The 20678-nt window shown below is 46.9% G+C and overlaps 1 protein-coding gene across 3 annotated transcripts in view; it reads left to right on the top strand.

Moving 5' to 3' along the window:
• ASAP2 (ArfGAP with SH3 domain, ankyrin repeat and PH domain 2) overlaps nt 1-20678 on the top strand; it is a 202507-nt gene that overhangs the window by 155605 nt on the left and 26224 nt on the right. For all 3 annotated transcript variants that reach the window (XM_088476015.1, XM_088476013.1, XM_088476014.1), the window contains exons 10-14: nt 11068-11171; nt 12357-12426; nt 12544-12631; nt 13257-13305; nt 16481-16647. In XM_088476015.1, the coding sequence (XP_088332141.1) occupies nt 11068-11171; nt 12357-12426; nt 12544-12631; nt 13257-13305; nt 16481-16647 (478 nt within the window). The remainder of the gene's footprint in view (nt 1-11067; nt 11172-12356; nt 12427-12543; nt 12632-13256; nt 13306-16480; nt 16648-20678) is intronic.

Genomic DNA, 20678 nt, shown 5'->3' with positions numbered 1-20678 from the left:
CCACAAGTTTCTTATTTTCCCATATGGTAACTTTTTTCCTGTCATTAGAAAACTCTTGGCAGATGTCTAATCGGGATGTTCTATAATGATCTAGGAGATGGGTTTCCTGACTCCTTCTTGGCTGTATATTGTATTCTAATGGCTGAAGATTTATTTGGTTGGCAGACAGCCTGATGCCCTGTGTCCCTGGCTCACAGTTTACAGCTATTCTATGTTTGTTCCTCAGATGCCTCCTAAGCATTATAAATCTGTCTAATGTGTCTTCAGCTGGATGATATGATATACTTGAAGTAATTGCTAATTCCTAGATAACAAGCTAAACTGTTACTCATGAATGTGTTTATCTTTTTCTCATGAATGCTCTCACCTCTTGTGACCGAAGTCTAGAAGAGTAAGTGTGTTAATCCCATTCATCTCCTGCAGTGCATGTGTCCCCTGTATTTATCTGCATGCTATGTGAATACCTCTCCCAATAAAATGACTTACTTGTGGTTACTTGTGGTTACCATATCTGGGAGGAGGAATAATGGTTACTAGTGTTTATCAGTTTAGCACGATCGCTACAGATCAGACTAAATTTTATTTTGAAATCTACCATATTCTCTCTTCAAGCTGCGCGTTCCAACATGTATTATGCATCTCATAATTAGATACCTGGAAAAAGGTTTAGAACACACACATGGTTTTATTTTATGTGAAGTCTGTATGGACATTTCTGGAGGACTAAAATATTCAAAGAAGCCAGCCAAGAACAAAATACAGAAGTTACTAGTTTTGCCCACTTGTTTAATAATCCCAAATTTTTCAGGTGCCCAATGATAGGCTGGTCCAGGTCACGAGGCAGCGCCCTATCAGATTTGGTCATACGTGTTGATTGATGATGATGTGGATCATCTAGCTCATAATTTACACAGATATCCTCAAATCTAATTACAAACTTTAAATAAAATATAATTTTATAGTGAAAGTTGTATGGACAGTGAGGAAAGGACATTGCTAAGGTACAAGCTGTCTGTATTTTGACAGGAGGCTTCCCAACTGCCGGTATTACATACCCACTCCGTCTGTGGCAATGTAGTTAGCAGACCGGCAGAGGCATGCCGCCGGTCTGAATCCTGACGGTGGAAGCCCGACGTGGGACTTAAGATAGGCGTCGAAATTCTGACACCTATCTTGAATACAACGCCGGAATACAGACAGATGCCATCCCGAACGAGGTGAGTCTCAGACGCCTTAGCTGTTAAACCGTGGGTGGGGGGGGTTGGACAGTGTTAGGTTCAGGCAGCATAAAGGGGTTAGGTTTAGGGGGGAGGTTAGGGATAGGCACTAAGGGGGGAGACTTAGGTTTAGGCACTAACGTGGTGAGTTGGGGTTAGGCTACAAGAAGTTAAGGTTAGGGAGAGAAGGGGGGGGTAAGTATACTTACCCAAGCCCTGTCGAGATACCAACCATCGGGATGCCGCTGTTGGAATTTTGACAGGAGGCATCCCGACTGCCGGTATTATATACCCATCCCCGTTTGTGCATGTGTGTAAGTTCATCATATATGCGTTTTTAGGCAATATTGTAACTGTGTTTTTTTCTTCGGTGAGCTGCATGGTGCATTTACACAGTAAGACCATAGAGTTTCCTACAGATATCGTGCTGCGCGCTCCCGCGGGGTGGTACATCGCATCCCCAGGTCTTCCTGCAAAACCTTTTGATCTGGGATGCGATGTACGATCCCATTCAGATGAAGGAGGGGGAAGCCGGCATATCATGCGGTCCGCGGGGACCGCACGATTGCCGGCGGTGACAGCACGAGCCGTCTGCCGACGGATCGGCAATCAACCCAGACGGTGCATCGCACCATGTATGACCACCTTTAGTCAGATAATTTTGTAAATGTTGATCTATTTTTGTTATTTTTTTACTCAGATTGCAGCTGTCTGACTAGACAAATAGATTAGCTGATAAATACATTTATTTTATGTACATGTTGTGCTTTTTTACATGGTTACTCATGACAGCGCAACATGGATATAAAATATATGTATTTACCAGCTGGGCTGTGGCAGGTGCCCTCTCCAGGATCTAAAGGAACTATGCCAAGTTCACTTGGCATATAATAGGACTAACCCATGACACTGTGTGTCTGAAATTGCAGCAATTTAGTCTGTCTACAAGGTTTGGAATAGGAAGTGGTTAAGTGTGGGTTAACCACATAAAATGAAAGGTCTCTCTGAAGCAGATTTAGGATTGTATTACATTGAGGTTTTCAAGTGCAGTCAAACAGCTGTGAATAAAACCCTGGAGGAAATAGAGACTCCACTCTGCAAATACAGAGGAAGTGGAAAGCCCTGAGGAAGAGACAGAGCCCCACTGGGGACGTGTAGGTCTTACCTGTAAGTGCAATCATCTAATTATTGATATAGATATACTGCATTGTGTTCAGCTGACTCTGAGATACCGCCTGCAATGTTATATCCAAGATTTCTGTGTAACGTAACATTAGTGGCAATAGGTTGCTGCAGCACTGCAGAAGGATTGCTGTCTTTCATGCATTGTTAAACTTAGGTAGGTAGACACAAAAGCATGCAGCTAGAGGGAACATAGGGCCCGATTCAGACCCGTTCGCGAGCGCATAGCGCTCGCCAGCAGGTCGATGGACCCACACTGCGCATGCCGGAGCCTGCTCCGGCGTGTGCATCCGCGACACCCGGCCAGCGACAGGCGCTCCGTCGCTACGGGTCTCGCGCAAAAACAGGGCGGCTGACGATTATGATTGACAGCTCGCCCCTTTTGCAGGCGGGCAGAGGGGTGGCTACACAAACGGAGGCGTTCCCGAAGGAACGCCTGCCGTGGGAGGCACCACTGACATCACCAGTAATGTCAGTGGTGAGTTTCCGGCTCTAGTTAGAGGCGGAAGCTCACTGGGGCTTGCGGGAACGAGACCCTACCACAAGGGTCTCGTCGCAAGCCCCGATGGTCGCGACCATCACCTGGCCACTTGCAAAAGCTGTGGGCGGTCACCCACAGCTATGTGAGCGGCCAAGAGGCCGAAACAACAAAAAAACATCCTGATTCAGAGCGAGCGCTCTGAAAGAGCGTCCTGCTCTGAATCATGGCCATAGTTCAGAGGGTGTGGCCAGCGAGCCCCAATTGAAAAACGAGCATGAACAAAACTGTGCTGTAGTGGCTTAAATAGCCAATAGAATATATGTAATTCATCATTTCAAACAGCTATGGGGAAATAGAACACTGTCCCAGAATTCAGTATAAAGGACATTCTTATTGATCTCTATACAATACAGAGAGCATTCCTAGTGATCGCTATACAATACATAGCAGTGACGTGTGGTAAGGTCAATGGCTGGGGAGGCACACATGGAGATGGGTCTGCATGCTGGAAGCCTGTCTCACCCCCTACTCACTGTAACTCTAAAGTGTCAATTGATTCTGCTACCTGCATAATTGTGTCTTCTCTTACTGCTGCTGCTGCCGATCTCTAAACACTGCAGGGCACTTCCTGGTCACATGACACTCTCCTAGCTCCGATCTCTAAACATTGCAGTGCACTTGCTCATCACATGACACGTCCAAGGTGCTCAAGGCATGCCCCCCATACTCAGAGCCATGCCTCCATTAGCTATCTCTCTATGCAGCTTACTGCCCGTGGTGTGGCCCCACTCGCAGCTCTGCAAGCAGTATCTGACTATACAGACGAGAGGCTGAGCTGTTTCTGCCTCATCTCTCGCCTACCTGCTGCCCCAGGGAGCTCCACAAAGCTGGTAAGTGTTAACTATAGAAATGATTATAATAAACAATGAAGATGTTTATAAGTTTTATAAATATCTTCTTTGTATTATTCTAATAATTTTTCTATCAAATCTCAGGAATCCCTGATACATAGATCATTCCTAGTGATCTCTGGGCCTGATTCAGAGCCGCTCACTCTGACAGGGCCAGGCTTTTTTTTTTGGAGTGGCCTCTTGGCCGCTCGCATAGCTGTGGGTCACCACCCACAGCTATAGCGAGTGGCCATTATGATGGTCGCGATGGTCAAGACCATCACGACCATCGGGCTTGCGACGAGACCCTTGCGGTAGGGTCTCATTCACCGCAAGCCCCAGAGAGCTTTCGGCTCTTAACAGAGCCGGAATCTCTCCACTCGTGATGTCAGTGGGGCCGCACCCAAACGGCAGGCGTTCTCATGGGATTGCCTCCATTTGGGCAGCCACTCCCCCGGCCCGCCCACCAAATGGGGCGAGCTGTCACTCAACATCGACAGCTCGACCGCTTTGGTGTGAGACCCGGAGCGACGGGTCTAGCGCATGCACACGACGGAGCTGGCTCCGTCGTGCGCATGCTCTGTGGGCCACCATCGACCCGGTTGTGAGCGCTCAGCGCTTGCGACCATGTCTGAATCAGGCCCTCTATACAATACAGAAAGCATTCCTAGTGATCACTATACAATACAGAGAGCATTCATAGTGATCACTATACATACAGTGTGCATTGTTGGTACTGATATAGTATGTAGAGAGTATTGTACCGACCACTGTGCCATGCAAACAGCTGCTTAGTAATCTATACACATAAAGTTACAAATACCATAATGATCAGATCCAATTTATTACAACCTGCTTCACCAACTTCATTTGCCTCAAGCAACTCTTTTATAAGCCATATGGGTTGAAATCGTAATTGTTGAAATTCTCATTAACCCTTACACAGCATTGTCTACATACCTTCTTCCATCATCATCTTGGAGGTAATTGGGAAAACTTGTGTGCAGTGTGTACGCAAAATGCGGCATGGACCTGGGTGTAAGCCACAGGTCTTGACTGCATGTCTAACGCTTCTAAAGCTTTAAGGTGAGTACACACTAAACGACGTGTGTACCCAGGGATGCAACACACGACCTGGCTGCCGACATATCGAGCGGTCCATACACACTGGGCGTTCCGGTGCCGACCGTCTGGTATGCTGGAACCCCGTCGCTTAGCACTGCATGGAATCGAAGACCCCACGAGAGCGCACACTACACAATGTAGTGCATACACACTGCACAATATTAACGATTTGTCGTTCCGATGCGTCGGTAATGGATAAATCGTTAACAATAATGCGTAGTGTGTACCCACCTTAAGGATACTCCGAGGCCCCCTGCGCTAAAAAAGCTTTGCATTACCGCTCACAACAAAGGCTGGATTGTGTGGCATCTATTCACCATAGTGAGCTGTGTCAAACCTGCTAACTTCACTGGGGTTTGGATTAGAGTGCCAGTTGGCAGGAGAGCGCGATTGTCTCGACCAGAGCCAGGACATGTGGGAGATGTGACATTTTATTGGACAATTTATATATTTGCAAATTTATTCATACAATTTTACATTGATTACAGCATAGTGAATTGGGATACTGCTCTGGTTGAGCACGACTATAACTGAACAATTCTTGCCTGCCCTTACATTGCATTTTATTCATAAGTTATATAAAGACATCTTTATATTTAATTTCATAATTTTGTCACCTTACTTTACTGTAGTTTTGCATCATTTCTCTTCATTCCACAGTCACCTGCAAACAAAATGAAATATATTACACTGCTTTATACAATGAAGGACTATCCAATCCTTCAATAAAATTAAGTATTACTGAAACGTTAGAAGCAGGAGGCATGCAAATAAAACTGACAGCGACAGTCGTATACTGTATAAGTCTGTGAATAATTTAAATAAAGGGATATCTTAAAACCAATAGTATAAGGCTGAATTTCGAAATGTGTACACTTGGTATTTGTAGATAATAATGCACATAAAATGATTAATGTGTACAATAAAATAGCTACTCCTATTAAAGGGGGAAAGTCCTTTGCCAGTCCTAGTTTTGCCCTAGGGAGTCATGGGGAATCTGTTGGGAGCCACTAGCCATGAGTCATGGGGAGAGTACAGGAGCTGGCTCATGAGGATTGCTGAGGTCATGTGGTCACCAGGAGGTAAGCCCACGCCCTGGACAGAAAAGATGGTGGGCTACTTACACGGTGCATATGAAATCAGTATCTGACCACGATTATGTTTGTCCTCCCCTATTCCCCCATGTCTGGTTACATACAGTATGTGTGCCATCACCTGTTCCCCCATGTCTGATTCCACATGTGTGTGTCCTCACCTATTCCCCCATGTCTGGTTACATATGTGTGTGCTCACGTATTCCCCCATGTCTGGTTACATATGTGTGTCATCACATGTTCCCCCAAGTCTGGTTTCACGTGTGTCCTCATCTGTTTCCCCTTGTTTGGTTCCACATATATGAGTCCTCACCTGTTCAGCCATGTCTGGCCCCACATGTGCGCGTGTTTACCTGTTTCCACATGTCTGATCCCCTATGTGTGCATGTCCTCAACTGTTCTCACGTGTGTGTGTTTGTGTGTGTCTGTGTCCTCATATATTCCCCCATGTCTGATCTTCAATGCGTGTAAATACTCAATTATTGCCCCATGTCTGGTCCCACATGTTCACATGTATGTGCACCTTTAGAGGAATTGCCTTATGTTATCAAGTTCCTAACACAAACCCCAATTTAAGCTTTAAAGGCCATATATTTTCACCCTTCCTAACTATACAGTCCTAAACTGTGCAGGTTTTGTCTCTCATTTGAAACACATCTAGTTTAAAATGTACACATAGCTTTCTCACCTGCCCCTATGTACTAAACAGGGAAAATGAGGGCTCACTACCAGTTACCTGAAGATGTATCGTACAGTGCTGCAATGCTGCTTTCATCTATAATGAATTAGAGAGAGACCTCCTCCTTCCTACATGGCTGAGGGCAAGTTAGAAAGAGCGGCTGGGTTAGTCCAAAGCTTTAAAACTTTAAACAATTAAAGGTTCCAAAAACTCCATATAGAGCATACATTAAATAAAACTCTTCCGCTTAAACAGACTGTATGACTATCCCAATATTTCCCATATATAAATAAGCTTAAATTAATGAATATCCATTCCCAGTTAAGGAACAATGCCCCTGATTCATAGGTGACACAGTGGAGAGATTTTTGACTATTGACCATGTGCCAAAGTCATACTGCGCACACGCGACGATGGGTTTGAAATGGCGGATGCAGTGTGGATTTATTCGTAAAGTGAGTGACGGGTGAGATGGACAATCTGAGACCGCATAGGCTTGCTCAAAGGTTCAATGTGCCGCCGATATGTGACTGATAATTCTTCTGTTGTCGGATCTGAGATGTCGGAGGTAGGCGTCTCTCTGCGCACAGGGTGGCGGCTGAGTCATCGGCATATTTTCACAAGTCCACTGCTTTTGGGTACACCTCAGAATCGGGCCCAATGTCACTTTTCCATGTATACATCGGTTTATATATAATATGACAAGCCTCAAGGCCTGATTTAAAATAGTATTAAAGGAACAAAGAGGGGATAGATATAAGCAGCTATGCCATAGCAAGGTCTTAATTGAGCTGTTGATTTGAAGTGTGTGTGTAATACTTTTATATATTTTAATGTTCCCCAATAGTATTTATACTCCTTTCATGTACAGTCTTGATTCCACTAAGCAACAGATAGATTATAATTAACAATAAACTGGGTACACACTGGAGAGATGTAGGGCCGATTTGCCGTTTCGTGATGACAAATTGAATACATCGCTCAGTGTGTACACTCAGTATGCGCACTCCCGCGGTCACATGCGATGCCGTCAGGTTTGATGTGCTGCACATCAAATCTGACAACATTGCTAGCGACCTATGGTAAGTCAATGAAGGAAGGCACAGTGATCGTTCCGTGGTTCATTAACTTGTTCAAGTGTGGACGGGCAATCCCCGTTTAAGGGCATTCGTTTGCCCGTCGTCTCAGTGTGTACCTAGCTTAAGTGTTAGTACAACAATGTTATTTGTTCCAAGTGTTTGTGGCTTCTTTTTAGGGCCCTTGAACGGTTTACTGTTACTATCTTAAGTGTATTAAAATAAAACTTAATTGTTTAATATATTGTAAATATAAACTCAGGTCCAGATTGAGAAATCATTTTGATCTATAAATAGTAGTCTGTACTTACTGATTTTATTATTAGGCTTTTTGATACAGTGTGTTCTAATAATAGTTAACAAATGCTACTATAAATAATTTGTAGGTTTGACTTACCACATGGCTGCTTCTGGCTACACTGCAGGGGGTGGGCTGTTCTTGCTGCAGCTGGGAAGGGCGGGCTTCTGGCTGTACTGCAGGGGGAAGGTGGGTTTTTGTTGTGGCTGCAGCAGGAAGGTGGGTTTTAGTCTACAAATTAAAAGGGGGCTATTCTGGCTGTAGGGACTCAGGAGAAAGGTGGATTTCTGCCTGCACGAGGAAAGTGGGTTCTGGCTACACTGCAGAGTGGAAAGGGGGATTCAGACTACACTGCAGGGTGAAGGGGGAAGGTGGGCTGTTCACTGCAGGGTGAAGGGGGGACGAAAGACTTAGAAGGGCTGTGAGGAGGGAGGGAGAGAGCAGGTCACGGTGGCTGTGATGCAGGTGGTGGCGGGCAGATAATGCATGTGGGATCGTGGAGGACCTGGGCAGTGGGCTTACAAGGGCTGTGGGGAGGGAGAAGGCGGGCTTAGCATGGATGTGGGGAGGGAGAAGGCGGGCTTAGCATGGCTATGGGGAGGGAGAAGGCAGGCTTAGCATAGCTGTGGTGGAGGGAGAAGGCGGGCTTAGCATGGCTGTGGGGAGGGAGAAGGCGGGCTTAGCATGGCTGTGGGGAGGGAGAAGGCGGGCTTAGCATGGCTATGGGGAGGGAGAAGGCGGGCTTAGCATGGCTGTGGGGAGGGAGAAGGCGGGCTTAGCATGGCTGTGGGGAGGGAGAAGGCGGGCTTAGCATGGCTGTGGGGAGGGAGAAGGCGGGCTTAGCATGGCTGTGGGGAGGGAGAAGGCGGGCTTAGCATGGCTGTGGGGAGGGAGAAGGCGGGCTTAGCATGGCTGTGGGGAGGGAGAAGGCGGGCTTAGCATGGCTGTGGGGAGGGAGAAGGCGGGCTTAGCATGGCTGTGGGGAGGGAGAAGGCGGGCTTAGCATGGATGTAGGGAGGGAGAAGGCGGGCTTAACTTGACTGTGGAGAGGGAGAAGGCGGGCTTAGCATGGTTGTGGGGAGGAAGAAGGCGGGCTTAGCATGGCTGTGTGGAGAGAGAAGGTGGGCAGATAATGGCTGCAAGGAGGGAGAACCCGGGCTTAAAATGGCTGCGGGGAAGGAAGAGTTGGAGCAACCGGAAAGCAGAGACTGCTGGCTGCGCTGCACCCCCAATGGGGTGGCGCCCCAGTTCAGCCGCACTGGACAAACAGCCCTCGAGCTGGCCCTGCCAAGTACACCCCTTCATGGCTGTGGGATGTACTGGAAAAACAAGTCCGAGCCATGGAGGCCCCACCTCACAAATTACAGGACTTAAGGGATCTGCCGCTAACATCTTGATGCCAGATAGCACAGAACACCTTCAGAGGTCTTGTGGAGACCATGAGTCAACGGTCCAGACCTGGTTTAGAGCCTGAAGGGGAAGGGGTGGGAGGACCGACACAATATTAGGTGGTGGTTTTAATGTTATGACTGTGTGTGTGTATATATATATATATGTATATATATATATATATATATAATGATGATAATAAATTCAACCCTAACCCTCCCGGGGGGGTGCCTAACCCTAAGTCCTCCTGGGAGACCCTAAACCTAACCCCCCCATACCGTGGCTAAGAGGTCCCGACGCCCGGCTTACCTTCGTTGGGTATGCCGGGCGTCGGGATTTAAGCGGGTGGAGAATGATAGGCGTCGGGATTTCGACACCTATAATTCGTCCCATGCCGGGATTTGACAGTCGGGAAGCTGGTGGTCGAAATGCCGACCGCCGGCTTCCTGACTACATACCATATATACATATATGCACACGCATACATATGTCACACACACCTTACACACACATACATATGTCACACATACATTATACACAACTTACCTTGCAGCAGGGTCAGGAGTCAGGATCTGGCAGGCTGGCACTATGTCATTAATGGCAAAAATGCAGCGATTTGGGGGTCACGTGGGAGTGGGTGGAGCCAAATGACGCAATTCTAGTGGAATCGTGTCATATAGGCTCCGCCACCTTCCTAATAGCACGCAAATCGCTGCATTTTGCCATGAGGGGGTGGGGCTTAAGGACCTGGTGCCTGCTCTCTACACTGTCAGGAGGGGGGGGTTCTGGGTACTCTGAAACCCCCCTTCGTGCGCTGCTGGTATGCATCGCAGTGCGTGTGTGCGCGAAATAGTCACTGCGATCGGGAAAGGGATTATTTTCATAATTTTGCACAACAGCCGGGTGCGTGCGTGTGCAATCTTGCGATCCGTGCTGAATCAGGGCCACAATCCACTATGGACATTGGACATTCTGTTGATTATTCTAAATTAAAATGTGAATTAATGTACTATGCAAGTATGACAAATATAATTTTAAGAGTTCAATATTGTGGCTTTTGATACTAGCTTGCTAATTATTGCCAATGTTGTTTGCTTAATAATAATATGAGATTTTATGAATAGTTTCCTGTGTGATTGGGTCAATGAAGTGTAAAAGATTAGTAATAATATGGAATACAAATCTGATCTACAAAGTGCACCCATCACCATCGGCAGCGCAGTGAGGCAGCAGTTTTGTTGTGTCAACCTGTATTTCAAACCAGTTTTCCTATGAATTCACTGAGAGTGACATGCTTATTTTTCGTTCATATAAAGCCTTGGAGGGTATATTTACTAAAGTGCAGGTTTTTAGAAGTGGAGTTGTTGTTGCCCTTAGCAACATCTAGAATCTGAATGGTTGCTATGGGCAACAACTCCACTTCTAAAAACCCGCACTTTAGTAAATATACCCCCTGGTCCGCAAAATGGCTGTCATCTCTGTTTTCGCAGTAAGTCATGGCTGCACTCTAATTTTACACTAGGAAGGTATGTAAAAGCCCATGATAACCACAAATATAGTGATTCATTTATTGGAATCCTCTGTTCTGAAGAATAAGTAGCAACGTGCACTCACCAGGCTTTTTCCCATTGTTTAGGATTCCCAGATCCGCCAGAGCACTGCGTACAGCTTACACCAGCCACAGGGAAACAAGGAACATGGAACTGAGAGGAATGGTAACCTCTACAAAAAGAGTGATGGGTCAGTACCTGCTTATTATACTCTATGGTACTGATGCGGGGTTGAATGTTAGACGACTGTAATGGCTCCCGCACTGCTTGTGCGGAATTAAATGAGTGTATTCGCCCTTATGAAGATTTGGATAAACCGCAGTTTGCTATCATCATTATCAGTGCGCACTTGAATCAGCCCTAAGAAATGTTTTAAAACAACCGTATTTAAACAAATGCAGAGTGAGATGGAATCGGTATGAAATACCGCCGGCCATGTGGCCGGCGATTCGATTCCCAGCGGCGCCTGGCCGACAGATGAGCAGAGCCCGGCAGCTGAAGCCCGACAGCGCTGGAAATCCCGATCGTCGCTAAGGTAAGTATATATTAACCTCCCCACCCTAACCCTCCTTAGGGGTGCCTAACCCTAATCCCCCCTCTAAGTGCCTAACCCTAACCTCCCCCTTCCCCGCTGCCTAAACCTAAGTCCCCCGAGGGGGTGCCTAACCCTAAGTCCCCCCCGGGGGTGCCTAGCCCTCCCTCCCCCTAGCCTAACCCTAACCCTCCCGGGGGGGGGTGCCTAACCCTACGTCCCCCCCGGGTGCCCTAAACCTAACCCTCCCCCCCTGCGGCTGTCAGGATGCCGGGCGTCTGGGAAATGTCAGGCGTCTACATCTAGACAAAAAGAATAACAGCAAAACTTGCGCTCCAAATCCACTGGTGCTGCACTGACTGCGAGGATGGTCACCAACACCCTCTAATCAATCACAAAAAATATATACAGTACTTGCAGTCAATTGCGCTCCTCTGGTGTACAGAGAATACCAAATTCCATTGCTTTTTTGCTAGTACTACTAGCAAAAAAGCATTGGAATTTGGTATTCTCTGTACACCAGAGGAGCGCAATTGACTGCAAGTACTGTATATATTTTTTGTCTACATTTATACGCCCGCATTTCACCCTCGCCAGGATATGACAGTCAGGAAGCCGGTTGCCCGATTGTATACCACGTTGGATCGCTCCACTGCAGGTCAGTTACGCCTACTCAGTTGCAAGTGAGTGCATATGACGCCCATTGGTGTGTACGCTTGGTTCCGGAGCATGCGCTGTACAAAAACACGCAAAATATGAGCAGCAAATGGAGTTGCAATCACCTGTGCATCAGCCCTATGTCTTTATCATTATGTTATGTTTTCTTCTCTCCTCCTTTTGTAGAATAAGAAAAGTTTGGCAGAAGAGGAAATGCTCTGTTAAATACGGGTTCCTCACCATAGCCCATGGCACAGTAAGTGGCTGTTCTGAGTATAGAGAGAGTATTGGGAAAGAGAAGGTAACAGCGTGGGCTAGTGCTGGTGAATATTACCTCCTTATCTGCACCGTCTAAGGTATTTTCTTTTATCAGGCCAACATACCGCCTGCAAAACTCAACCTGCTGACTTGTCAAGTGAAAACTAACCCCGAAGAGAAGAAGAATTTTGATCTCATCTCACGTAGGTTCCGTTCATACTCACTGTTTTCTTTAAGTGGTTAATATGTAGAGGAATCAGCACAGTTCTAGTACAAAGGTCATTAATGTAGGTTACCTCATGAGCCAAGTTCAGATATAAAAACGTGGCTATGAGTCACATTACACCTGGAAAATAACATTTGAAAAACCTTTAATAGTATTATTAATATTAAAGACTTGAAATTATATAAATGATAAATTAATAAAAAAAAAAAATCTCAATGTCATTGTGAGCTCTGTTTCCTGCCAGTCTGTGAGAGTTGGGGGGGGGGGGGGGGGGGAAATTGTCCATCAGTCATTGATGCATCCTGGCTACATTGTGCTATATCACCGCAGGACGAGATACAGTGTCACATGACCCACCTGAGTACCTGCTGCAGGGGTTTCCTCCAAAGGGAGCCAAGAGTCGCATGTGACCCAGGAACCCTGTGCCAATGAGAGAAATCAGACACCAGTTTCTGAATCTACCATATTTTATTTTCATAATTTAAATATAGACTTGAGCTATACATATTTCTATGCAGATTCCCAGTGAGCATTAATAGCATGTGCGCTGTTTGCAGATAACCTGCGTAGTCATTGTCTTTCATTGCGATTTCTTTCATTAGATGACCGGACATATCATTTCCAAGCAGAAGATGAACAAGAGTGCCAAATGTAAGTATGAGAGGCAGCTGCGACTCCCAGATCGCTGTATGCACATGGAATTTGTAATATATATATATATATATATATATATATATATATATATATTATTGTCATTTTAGTTGTGGTTTAAGTCATCTATACTCAGTGGAGGCGGCCATTTTAGATAACAGGTAAACACACAAAAATGTGTAGGAATTGAAATGTGTTTCTTTACACACTGCTCCATCTAAAGGCATAAGCAGAAATTGCACTTCTCAGAATAATATTTATGTTGTCTACAACTACAAGTGTGTGTGTCTGCACGACAAATTGTATGACATTTGCAGTGTCAAACTCTCAGGCTACGCTTTAGTGACTCATACCCCTTTTACATCAGAGCTAAAACCCAGGTAGCTACCAGGGTTGGACCCGGGTAATGGTGCAGTGTAAACGGTGCGACCCAGGTTAACCGACCTGGATAATGCCTAAAATTAACTGCTTGGTGGTTGTGGAGCAGTCACCTCCCACTTTTTATGACCTCACAGGTTTAGCAGGGCAGACCTGGGTTCAGTGTGAACAGGGCTGACCTGGGAGTAACCCATATCGAAGATGCAGTGTAAACGTGGTCTGACCTGGGTTGGAACCATGTCCAAAAACCCAGGTCGGACCAGGGTTTTTGGTGGTAAAGAGGTATTAGTCTTGATTACATGCTACGCTGAAAAACAGCATCAAACAGAATATAAATATAGTGGATTTAAAGGGGCCCATACACCTCGATGGATTGCCCCAATTCCCCGTTATGCTGTGGTCGGGGAAATCCAACATGTTGGAAATCCTTGATTCACCAATCCCGACCAACAAAATGACAGAGATTGGCGAGTTGGTGATACTTAACATGCTGCTTTCCCCCAATCCGTCGACAGATCGGTGATCATCTATGTCCACAGATCAGATCGATGCCATCAAAGTGGGGAATCGAGGATTGTATCTGTAGAACTACTGTATTGGTGGAAAGACTATTTAGATCTGCAGTTCTCGGAACATATGAATGTGAGCAATAAGGAGGAAGTGCACTCAGTATGGCTTTTATTGATTTCTAGACTTTTCCTTTATTAACCTGTGCTAATGTATTAATTGATATTTTGATACTAAGCTTAGAGAGTAACCTGACGGTAAAAATGTATCTGTCTGTGTAATTACAGAGTTTAACCAAGGCCATTCCTCATACCTTTTGTCATACTCTGAAAATTCCTTTAAAATTGTAATGCATAGTTTCTGAGAAATGGAATTACCCACCTCTGACCTAGCCTACGCTGGTATGGGAAAAGGAAACTGAATTAGTGCATTAAGCAGGGAGAGCTAAAAATGATGAATACAGTTTGTAATTTTAGCTCATGGAAGCTATAAGTCTCTCTGAAGTATTACAATAACAGGAAAATGAGGATGTTACATTGCCCAGTTGGAATCTTGCAGTTGGAATCTTACAAACAGGCTTGAAACACAAATTTGGTTCATCAATAGTGAGGCCACTTGTATCTGTAAATATAAAATGTGTGTAAGTACACTCTCATGTATGACCTCATTCTTAGCAGCTCATTTATCAACAAATTTTATCATACGCAACAAGTTTTAAAACTCGTTGGATGGAATTCAATTCAAGGTGATGTTGAAGAGCCGTGGGAGGGAGCTCCCGCAGCGGGAAGCAATCGGGAAGCCGACTGCCTATATACCGGCAGACGGCTTCCCGACTGTCTTATCCCGGCATGGGTGAAATACCGGACGTCTAGATGTAGACGCCCACATTTCCCCGACGCCGGGAGACTGGCGCCCGGCATCACGATCGTAGTGATGCCGGGCGCCGCGAGCGAACAGCCGCGGGGGGGGGGAGGGTTAGGTTTTAGGGCTCCCGGGGGGGACTTAGGGTTAGGCACCCCCCCGGGAGGGTTAGGCTATGGGGAGGGAGGGTTAGGGTTAGGCACCCCCCGGGGGGACTTTGGTTTAGGTAGTGGGGGAAGGGGGTGGTTAGGGTTAGGCACTTAGAGGGGGGATTAGGGTTAGGCACTTGGGGGGGAAGTTAGGGTTAGGCACCCCTAAGGAGGGTTAGGGTTAGGGGGGTTAGGTTAGGTTAGTGGATACTCACTTATCCATGATCGGGATTTCCAGCGCTGTCGGGCTTCCGCTGCGTCGCACTCTGCTCCTGTCGGGCTGCCGCTGACGGCGGTATATCATACCCATTCCCCCGCAGCTATTCAATTCACTGTGCTGTTTGGACGCGCTAAGGATTTTTTCTCGCACCCCCCTGGGGTTGCGAGGAGAAATCCGACCAAAGTGCCAGGCGCTCAGCTGTTTTTCTGCTTAGCGCGGCGCTAACAGCCGCGCACACGGCACTTTGGTCAGAGAATGCTGGTTAAAGCGCCTCAACACCCTTGTTATGGCGCGATAACCGGCATTCTCCAACCACACAGCGCGGTGTATTGAACAGCTGCCGGAGCTCCCTCCCACGGCTATTCAACAACGCGTTGAATTGAATTCCCCCCGTTGCATATGATAATGGTGCTCCAGCCAATCAACTCCTAACTGTCATCTGTTTGAAAACTGGCAGTTGGGAACTGATTGGCTGGAGCACCATTTATCCTAGGCAACGAGTTTTAAAACTTGTTGCGTATGATAAAACTTATTGATAAATGGGCCCCTTAGACTTTCACAATAAAATATATAACATAGTATGTTAGGATAACATACACTTACCTATGGAGGTTGCATAGCCAGCTTGTTTATTTTTATTTATAAAATGAATTACATGTACAAAGTACGTTGAGAGTCCCATCTTTTTTTAAAGTGTTTCTTGAAACATCAGTTGAAACTGTGACCTGGATACAGAGAGAAAGCATTAGGCATCCCAGTTACAAACCTGCTCATAGCGCTAAGTGGCAGAAAGATCTTCAGATGTAAGTGACCCAGGTAGGTTACTGCAGAAATGGGGGGAGATCTGTAGCAGAAAGCAGTGGGACAAGATTCATTTTAGAAGGTAGGAACCATTGCATGGCTTCTGGAAGCAGATCTTAGGTGGTAAGTACTGTAGACTGCAAGGATATGAAGTTTGTTCATGCGTTTGGGTACTTTGTCCAGAAGTGTTTAGCAGGACTAATGGTCTGATAGGCTAAGCATTGTGGCTCCCAGAGATGATAAGATCTCTTCAATGCAGATGGATGTCTGTGCTCCAGAACAGCAAAGAAGAAGCCTTAAACAATGCATTCAAAGGAGACCACAGCACTGGAGAGAACAACATAGTCCAGGAGCTGACCAAGGAGATTATATCTGATATCCAGAAAATGCCGGGGAACAATGTCTGTTGTGACTGTGGCGCATCAGGTACTGTACTGCGCCTCTTGAAGGCCCTCAGTGATAGATATTTCAATGACTCTAATTTTAGATATTATTCTGACAACATGAAGTACAGTATCATAATTGCATTGCCTCCAATGGGCTGCACACGGTCTACCTTGTTAACCGCTCTGGCAGCAGTTACTTCGTTTCATTGTTCATCCTCTTCAGGTACTTAGCTACGTCCAAGGGATTCCATTCCTGCTTTGCTGGCTGCAGTCCAGAATTTATATAGAGCTCCTCATTACTGCTAACCACCTTTCCAGAAAGCCTAATTGAATTTCGATTAGAACGTAATGCTTAGTACTGAGCATCTCTGATGCTGGGTACACACTGGCAGATATATATTGGGTGCCCATCGGCCAGGGTGTACCAGCTATATGTCTGTTAACAAAGTCATCCACAGACATGTCACGTCGGCTCTGCTGCACAGCCGATGGCAGATATATCTCCAGATAGTGTATATCTGTCCATCGTGCTGTGTACGGGTGATCTACCGACCGCCCATACACATGCAGTAGAGGCCACAGGGAGGGGGGCGCAACACGCGCCCAGGTGACAGATGATGGTTGTTCATACACACTGAACAGCTATCATTTGCAGATACATCTGTCAGGTGTGTACACAGTCTTACACCCAGTGGTGGACAAACGTTCTGGAGTGAAGCCTTCATACCTGAAGTGAATAAATGTACTGCTCAGCAACAATCATGTACCAAACACCTATTCATTTATTGTAGCCTTCACTTAAATGGAAATATAGCTGTTTTTACCAGTGATAATGTTTACTAGTAAATGTATTAAATATTCTTGCAGTGGGCAAAACAAATATCTGTGTGAATGAGGAACACTAAGCATATTTAAAGTACAAAGTTGATAGAATATGGAATGTCCTCTTATAACCCACAGAAATGTTTATTTTTATTTTTTAATATGTATCTATATCGCTTTATAGCTTTGTTAAAGATTCTGCTCTCTGTAATCATTGCAGGAACAGAGACGTTTTGTAGTAGATATAAAGGCACTTCTAACAAATTTTCCCTCTCTGTGTCCCTTATAAGTATTAAGATGATAATATGTAGATTTTGAAAAGTATTTCTACTTCAGGGACCATAGGGTATCCACAGGATACCTTGGGGTATAGGCGATGGCGGCAGATACCCGGGCACCACAGAGTTAAGTTTTCAGCCTCCCAGGATGCACTGGGGTCCCACTCCTATACCCCGCCCCAGAGCCTCAGGCACTCAGTTTTCTTAGGTGCCCGGCTCTGAATCGGATGCACCTGTACAGAGGGGGTCTGTTAAGGCCCCTGAAGTTTCTTCTAGCAGCTGTGGCTGCACACTGAGTGCATAGTATGGACAGTCAGTACTGACGTCCATGCCGTCACTCCTACACCCCGCTGGTACCAGAACGCTGGTACTGATCCGGGGATCCTGGTGGGTAACTTGGGTCACAGCTAGCGGTGACCCCGGTTATCCAGACTGTGGCCGGATTTACGGGGGACAAGGTAAGCAGCAGGGTCCCGCGGCGGGTCCCCGCTGAACAACACAGTCCAAAGTCCCCATGCAGGGGGCTCCCTGGGGACTGGCTGCAGCGTTGAGCCAGGCCCCATAAACCTGCGCTTCCACTACCCCCTGGGACAGCGGGCTGCGATGATATCGTATCACGTCTGGCGTCCTGGGGGTTAAATGCATGCCAGGGGAGCGCGCCTTCCCTGCACAGCCTCCCCCGCTGCACACCGCCTTTCCACTGCGGTCTGGCATCTCCAAGCGCTCCTCCCCCGGGCCAGCCTCCTTTCTGCTCCTCGGCGGCCATCTTCTAAGGACTTGGCAAGCGCTGCTGGACGCTGATAACGGCGGCATCGTGGTCTGGGTCCCCCTGCATACTTCTCCTCCAGTGCAAGGTCAGAGTATGCAGCGCTGTTTCCTACCAGGCTGATGTCTGTGTAGTTGATCACAGTGCTGATAGTGCAGGGTTTATTCTGCATTGTATGTGACTTAATGCTAGTGCTGCTGTCTGTACTTTCACTTCTCTGTCAGCCATTTTACCTATCCCTATCTTCTCTGTTAAAGCCCTTGCGGTGCGGTGTTGCAGGGTGTTACTGCCTGACTGTATAAGTATTTGTCAGTGTGGTGTGTCACATACAGCTCCGGTTCACTCATCATGTCTGACAGTGAACGCGATTTTCCTATTCAGCCAAAGTGTACTATATGTCTTGTACCACTGGTGGAGGGTGATGGCAACTCTGAGGGGTTATGTAAGGCGTGTTTTCGACAAGCACGCCCGATTTCTGTCACTGCACCTGTGCAGGAGCCGCCCTGGGCTTGTTTTGCTAAGGCACTTACAACCCTAGTGGGCCAGCTAGCGACGCCCCCTGCGTTTCCCCAAATGGGTTCTTACAGCAGTCTATGGTGTTGTCTCCCATACAGGGGTTCCCCAGACAGCTAGTGTTATCCCAGAGTCTCCCGCTCTCGCCTCCTCAGGTCACACAAGAGCATGCATGGATTAGTTCATTGTCCACTTCGGTGCAACACCTGTCGGACATTTTACAAGGAGAGCCATCATTGCTGCCGCATGAGTGACAGCTGCAATCTCAGACTGATCACTATGATCAGGATGATGTGTCGTCTGATGACGGAGAGATGCTTGACCTCTCTGACCAGGAGACTTTCCGTACTAAGGAGACGGAATTTAAGTCTAAGGTCTATATACAGGACCTTATACGTGCTTTCCGCACGGCCTTGGTTGTTGAAGATGACGAACCCCCCGTGACCAAATCCAAATATGCCTTTTTCAAGGATATAAAAGGTGACGCTACGGTATTTCCCCTATCTGGTCAGCTAGTGGAACGTTTCCAGCCTCAAAGGCGTTTGGCAGTGGCATATCCCTTTGCGGAAAATTAGTTCTCCAAATGGGAAACCCCTCCACAGGTGGATTCTCATGTCAAAAGTCTGGTGAAGAGTGCTACATTGCCTATGCCCTCCATGTCCTCCTTAAAAGATCCTACGGATCGCAAGGTTGAAATATGTGTCAATTCCATGTATTCCCTTGCAGGAGGGGTGTACAGACTGACCATGGCCGTGTGCTGGGTGGCTAGAGCCATGGAGCGTTGGGCTGATACTTTGGAGGCATCTCTGGACCCGGACTCATCACCTGACCAGGTGGAGTTGGTGGGTAATCTCAGGGACTCAGCCACTTAAATTAATGAGGCGGCCTTGGATATAGGCCTTCTTGCTTCTAGGATCTCCTCGGCAGCTCATCGCACCCTGTGATTGCGTTCTTGGAAAGCGGATGCTGATTCCAAGAAGGGTTTAGTGGGTTTACCCTATAATGGAGAAGTCCTTTTTGTCCCTGATCTGGACAAAATTGTGGCTATGCTGGCGGCTGCTAAGTCTGCGTGCCTGCCATCGGCTACTGTCCCATCAGGGTCGGGTTCTTCTTCCTTTCGGCCCTATAGAACCCAGAGTAAGCCCAGGGTGCAGTCCTTTCCGAGGCGGCCTGCCGCCAAGAAACCTACAAAGCCAAAGAAGCAGGCTTGGAGTACCAGACGTCCTGCTCCCAAGTCCGACGACAAGCCTTCAGCCTGACGGGACGGGCCTCGCTTTGGGGGACGTGGTTTCTCAGGGGTACACCCTCTCCTTCCGCAGGAGGCCTCCCAGCAGGTTTTTCACCACGGGTCTTCAGTCCAATCAGGACAAGGCCCTGGAATTCAAGAGGGTATTGCGCTCTATGCTCCAGGATGGGGTCATAGTGCCGGCTCCTTTGTCTTAGAAGGGATTGGGGTATTACTCCAATCTTTTTCTGGTACAGAAACCCAATGGGTCCTACCGGCCAATACTCAACCTCAAATCCCTCAACAAAATTTTGAGGGTTTCTCGGTTCAGGATGGAGACCGTGTGAACCATCATTTTAGCGATGGAGCCTGGGGATTTTATGGTGTCGCTGGATATTCAGGATGCTTATCTGCATATCCCTATTGTCTCGGCGCACCAGAGTTTCCTCCAGTTTGCAGTGGTCCAA

Source organism: Taudactylus pleione, unplaced genomic scaffold, assembly GCF_031769625.1.
Source record: "Taudactylus pleione unplaced genomic scaffold, aTauple2 ptg000180l, whole genome shotgun sequence".
Classification (NCBI taxonomy): domain Eukaryota; kingdom Metazoa; phylum Chordata; class Amphibia; order Anura; family Myobatrachidae; genus Taudactylus; species Taudactylus pleione.
The sequence above is the reverse complement of the archived record's forward strand: the minus strand, read 5'-3'. Positions and strand labels throughout refer to the sequence as shown.